This window comes from Colias croceus, chromosome 22 (assembly GCF_905220415.1).
Source record: "Colias croceus chromosome 22, ilColCroc2.1".
Taxonomy (NCBI): domain Eukaryota; kingdom Metazoa; phylum Arthropoda; class Insecta; order Lepidoptera; family Pieridae; genus Colias; species Colias croceus.
Window position 1 is genome coordinate 1,921,317 of NC_059558.1, and position 6,679 is coordinate 1,927,995.

General features: G+C 36.5%; 1 protein-coding gene across 1 annotated transcript; it reads left to right on the forward strand.

Annotated features, from left to right (window-relative positions):
• The first annotated feature begins 3,604 nt into the window (after window positions 1-3,604).
• Window positions 3,605-4,953, forward strand: LOC123701725. The gene has a single exon (XM_045649232.1). It carries the CDS (start codon window positions 3,658-3,660, stop codon window positions 4,723-4,725), a length of 1,068 nt encoding a protein of 355 aa, XP_045505188.1. The 5' UTR covers window positions 3,605-3,657; the 3' UTR covers window positions 4,726-4,953.
• The last annotated feature ends 1,726 nt before the right edge of the window (window positions 4,954-6,679 follow it).

The window sequence follows — 6,679 nt, forward strand, 5'->3', positions numbered from 1 at the left end:
AGACAGTTCTTGGTCATCTCCATTACATTTAGCTCCTAAGAAAGACAACGGCTGGAGACCCTGCGGAGACTACAGAGCTTTAAATGCAAGAACCTTGCCAGACTGCTACCCTATCAGACATATTCAGGACTTTACACATTTAATTGCTGGAAGCACTATATTTTCTAAAATCGACATGGTAAGAGCATTTAACCAAATACCAGTTTTCAAGAGCGATATACCGAAGACCGCCATTACTACACCATTTGGATTATTCGAGTTTTGCTATATGACGTTTGGCCTTCGCAACGCAGCACAGACCTTTCAACGTTTTGTTGATGAAATGCTCAAAGGACTATCCTTTTGTTATGGTTATGTCGATGATATTTTGGTCTTTTCCGCAGATTACGATGAGCACCTGGAACACCTGGATCAATTATTTAAGAGACTTTCTGACTACGGCATGCTTATTAATTCAAGCAAATGTGAGTTTGGTTTACCTAGTATAACCTTCTTAGGTCACAAAGTTACATCAGCTGGAATTAGTCCCGTTGAAGAAAAGGTTCAAGCTGTCGTAGATTATCCAGTTCCGAAGAGTGTAAGAGAACTCCGCCGATTTCTAGGAATGTATAACTTTTATAGGCGTTTCATTCCAGATGCATCTTCTATTCAAGGTCCTCTCAGCTTGGCACTCTCAGGATCTAAAAAGAAAAACAATCAACCTATCGAGATGTCTGATGTCATGCTGGACTCCTTCAATGCCTGTAAGTCGTCTCTTGCGAGAGCAACCTTATTAGCTCATCCTAGGTCAGACTGTGATTTTTCAATTCACACAGATGCCTCCGACATCGCAGTTGGTGCCGTGCTCCAACAACGGGTCAATGATGACTGGCAACCACTAGCGTTTTTCTCACGCAAACTTAAGCCATCTCAGGTAAAATATAGTCCGTATGATCGAGAGCTGTTAGCTATATATGAAGCTATACGTTATTTTCGCCATATGCTTGAGGCCAGAAATTTTACTGTGTACACAGATCATAAGCCGCTGACATTCATGTTCAAAACCAATCGTGATAAATGTTCACCTCGACAATTTAGATATTTAGATTTTATTTCTCAATTTACTACGGATATCAGGTACGTGACCGGGTCTGAGAATATGGTAGCCGACGCTATGTCCAGAATAGAGGAAATCGCAGACTCTATAAATTTTGAGGAGCTTGCACGCGCTCAAAGTACAGATATTGAGCTGCAAGAACTTTTAAATAACAATTCATCTCTTAAACTAGTAAAAGTAAAATTACCAAATTCATCTCATTCCATCTACTGTGACGTGTCTATGCAAAATCCCAGACCGTTTGTTACTAAAGCTTTTCGAGAACAAGTTTTTAATAATCTACATGGTTTAAGCCATCCTGGTGCTAAGGCGAGCATTAAGTTGATTACGCAACGATTTGTTTGGCCTGGAATTAAAAAAGATTGTCGACACTTGGCGCGAGCTTGCACAGATTGCCAGCGCAACAAAGTCATTCGTCATACAATTTCACCTTTCTCACAATTTTCTACACCTTCTCAACGTTTTTCGCATGTCCACATGGACATTGTAGGACCATTACCTTATTCTTCTGGTTACAGATATTGTCTCACGATCATCGATAGATTCACGCGTTGGCCTGAGGCGATTCCTTTACCAGACATACAAGCCGAGACGTGTGCCCGTGCTTTTCTCTCTGGCTGGGTGGCGAGATACGGATGTCCAGAGAAGATCACTACTGACAGAGGAAGACAGTTTGAATCTGATTTGTTTCGTAGCTTATCTTCATTGTTGGGTGCAGTTCATCGCCCTACAACGGCGTATCACCCGGCATGCAACGGCATGGTGGAGCGCTTTCATCGGCAGCTTAAGGCAGCTATCATGTGCCATAAAAATGATCAATGGTCTGAGGTACTTCCACTTGTTTTACTTGGCATTCGCAGCGCTTGGAAGGAAGATATTGAGTCATCTGCAGCTGAGCTAGTGTACGGGGAGCCACTGCGCCTTCCCGGTGAGTTTCTCGCACCTAAAGCTCATAGTACTGATCTAACAGATTTTGCATCCCGCCTACGCAACCATTTTCATAATCTCGCACCAAAACCAGCGCACTGGCATACAAGCAAAACCTTTTTCATACCTAAGAGCTTACAAATTGCTGACTATGTTTTCCTTCGCAAAGGCCCTATTAAAAAGTCATTAGAATCACCTTATTCTGGCCCGCACAAAGTGATTGAAAGAGGAGAAAAAACATTTAAAATTGACGTGGGAGGCAAGCTTTCGCATGTAACCATAGATCGACTTAAACCTGCTTATTTGCTTACTAAATTACAGGAAGAACCACAACACGATGAGAACAGCAAATCACTACCGTTCAAGACTAGAAGTGGACGAGTGGTTCGCTTCCCGAACTACTATCGACCTTAGCTGTTGGCATCGGTCTCGGCGGGGGAGTAGTGTGGCGGCCAGCTTAGCAACTGCGCGCCCTTCACCCCGCGCCCGCGCCGGTCGTACACGGGGATTTGTTCGCGACGGCTCGTCAGCGGGCAGCCCCTCAGCCACACTCCGCGGCGACCGGCATAGACGACGGATGTGCGCTCAGTTTTTATCTAAATTCGAATTATTGTAACGTGCGAATTAAACGCCTCATCGTGGATGTTTTGGGATTTTATTTAAACGCTCCTTAAGCATCCCACAATACTAATATTATAAAGCTGAAGAGTTTGTTTGCTTGAACGCGCTAATCTCTGGAACTACTGGTCCGATTTGAAAAATTCTTTAGGTGTTAGATAGCCCATTTATCGAGAAAGGCTATATATCATCACGCTAAGACCAACAGGAGCGGAGCAACGCGGGTGAAACCACAGAACATCTTTTATATGTTCTGTGGGTGAAACCGCGGAGCACAGCTAGTGTAATAATATATCAAAAAACACCCATATCTGGATGTTATTAAATATTTATTTATAATATGCTAAAAATATTATAGTTATCTATGTCGTCGCTAAAGGTATAAGTATAGGTAATAAATATGTAATAACTTTTCAAATACTTTTACAGACGAAATTTCGCAAATAAAACACTTATGTAATGATGTCTGGCTCGATAGGAAGGACTATGTAAAAAAAGCAGACGTTTGCATGAGATTGCAACCTGTTAGCGATACGCAAGTTAAAAAAGTTATAAGTAATATGAACATCAATAAGGCACCAGGTAGTGATTTAGTGCGCATGTCTGATCTTAAGATTGTAGTGAACCAAATAAGCCCAGTCATTGCGAGATTAATTAATATGTCAGTAAAACAACATATATTTCCAAACAAGTTAAAAGAAGCAATAGTTAGACCAGTTTTCAAAAAAGGAACCCGTAATAATTATTCTAATTACAGACCCATTGCTATTTTATCTAGTGTAGACAAAATTATAGAAAAATGTATTATTAATCAACTCAGTAATTATCTTCAAAAAAACAGTATATTAAATTCATGTCAACACGGATTTCAAAAAGGAAAAAGTACAAATACATTATTATCTAACTTTACAAACGAAATAAATGCACACCTTAATAATAAAAACTTTGTTGTAGCAGTGTTATTCGATTTTAAAAAGGCGTTTGACACTTTAGAAACTAACACCCTTTTAAACGCAATGGAGGAGTGCGGGGTCGTAGAACCCCTTAACAATTGGTTCCGTGACTACCTTACATCACGCTCTTTTAAAGTCCGAATAGAAGACACTTTCAGTGATGGGAAAGCGGTTCTGTGCGGAGTCCCTCAAGGTTCTGGCTGCGGGCCTGTGTGCTATCTTATGCACGTAAACAGTCTATGTGGTGTACTGAAACATTGCACAGCACACATGTTCGCAGACGACCTGTGTGCCATGCGCGCGGGTACGGACCTCGCGGAGACCTGCCGGCTCGTACAGACTGATATAGATGCAGTAGTCAAATGGTCACATGACAATGGAATAGTCTTAAATACTGATAAAACTAAGCTTTTAATCGTACACTCACCATACCTACCTCTCAGTCAAACATATTCCATGTTCACCCACACTTTTGAATGCATCCATAATCAATTTAAAACTTGTATTTGTAAACCGATTGAACGCGTGAAAACTGTTACATATCTGGGCATGAGGGTGGATGAACATTTTTCTTGGACTACACATATAGACTATATATATGATAAATTAAAAGTATTGTTAGGTAAATTCTATCACCTAAGTTACAAAGTTCCTATAAAGACTTTAAAATGTCTGTACATGGCCCTTGTTGATTCTATTCTTAGTTATTCTCTGGATTGTTATGGACTTACTACTAAAACTAACTTAAACAAATTGGAAAATATGCAAATTAGATTTTTAAAACTCTTAGTCAGTAAAAAGATAAAAGATAAATATAAACATAACTATAGAATGCTATTTAAATTTTGTAATATCCTTCCAGTCAGCCTTAAGCACAAATATCTTCTTGCTGTAAACAACCATAGCTCTATTTCTTCTCTAATTCTTTTAAATACCAATCATACAACAAGGTCAGTGACCTCAGGAAAATATGAAGTACCTAGAGTCAATAATTATTTTGGAGATCGAACCTTAGATAAACGTTTACCATATTTTCTCAATAGTTTACCAGAATACATACGAACAGAAGCAAATATCCACAAATTTAAAAGTTTATTAAGAAAACACCTTCTACAGTCATTAGAATGCTAAAGCACAAGCTCCTAAATAGATATACCTACTCACTCAAATAAAAATATATACATAATACCATATTTTATAACAGTTATTAATATATTTATATAATATATTTAGTTATAGATAAGATATAATATATTACTTGATCCCACAGACAAACTGCATGTGCAGTTTTGTGGGACTTAGACTTAAGTTATTGTTAGTAATAATTTGTAATAATAATTTCAATAAATAATAAAATAATAGGTAATAACCATCAACCACTGTTGTTATAAAATATAAGGTTTGTATTATGAACATTTTTACACAACACCTATGACAATTTTAACAGAGTAGCGCACAACGGTTACCTTTGTAATAACATCGTAAAAGCTAACAACACGAAAAATCACTGAAGTCAGGGATATTATTATATAAAAGATCTGTTAAATAAGGATGAAATAGATCAGCAAATGATAGCTATCAAAAGTGCGTCTTTTCCTGTCATAAAATAACACTTAAAACGTAAGGTTGATCGTATTAGCTCTGATAAGAAAGAGATTACAGAAAAGCTTAGGGGTTTTGTATTAGAAGTATCTTTTCATCTTTGTGGTTTTATGCTATACTTCCTATCCTACTAATATTATAAATGCGAAAGTTTGTGAGGATGTGTGTGTGTTTGTTACTCTTTCACGCAAATACTGCAGAACCGATTACAATGAAATTTAGTACATATATATAGAGGGTAATTTGGATTAACACATAGGATAGATTTTATCCTGGAAATCCCACGGGAACGGGAACTATGCGTGTTTTCCATTGAAAACGCGGGCGAAGCCGCGGGCTAGTATTCTATATTCTAAAAATAAACATGTATTTTTAAAGATTACAAATACCTACTGTTGTATTATGTCAACCTATATTATGTAAGTAATGAATAAAAAAAAATTGGATTAGCCTAGATAGTATGAGCGGGAATATTTATTTAAGTGAACATATTTGTATGTCTGTTTCTATTACATAAAATAAACCTTTTAATTTGTGCACAGCCTTTGTAGTTTTCTTTTGCAACCTCGAAGGTTGTCTAGAAGAAATCGTTGTGAAAAAAACGCCTGTTATTCATGACATGGTTTATTTGTATATTTTAATAAAAATAAAAACAAATTAACGATACTATAATATTATCTTAATGTTATTATATTGTTTATGTCTGTTGCTAAAATAAAACCAATCTTATTGTAACGAATAAAATGACCGTACAAATATTACGAGAAAAACTTATGAAACATAGTTTAAGCCCAACGTAAACTCGAGTATCATTCAACCGAAGCGAATAGTGAGAAATAAAAGCGATTTTTTTGTATTTAAAAATAAAAAATATGCTGGGAAAGTCCGCAACAGCACAATACCGATTCAAAGCAAACTTTTGAATACGTAGTGTCGTATAGCCAATGTAGAGTTAGTGATTTTTAGACAGGGTTAAATATTAAATATAAGTTTTTTTTTTTTGGGTGAAAAATGTTTTATTTTATTTTGATAGTTCATACTTATCGAGCGATATAAACATAATATTATGTGGGTAAATCTATGATGAAATAATACTTATACATTAGCCTTAACTGACATAGTAATATCGATGGCATATGCTCCAAAAATATGAACATTAAACGCTAAAATACATAGATGAACGAACTTAAAATATTTATCGAAGATATAGTTAAGACTTTTAAGGTATAATTTGATACGACGGACACGTTACTGTCTAACTTTATTTTATTTACGCTTACTTGCAAAAGCTCTATTTTATTGTAACAAAACACAATACCATATTCTCACCTATTAAAAAACTAACAAATACATTTTACTATAAAATACATAGCATATTTTCTAAAAAAGTCACAGCGTCTGTCTAAACATTCTTACCTCTTCACCGTAGATTAGTGGTTGGAGTCATATCCGGAGTCTGATATCTCGAACATCTGGCGTATTG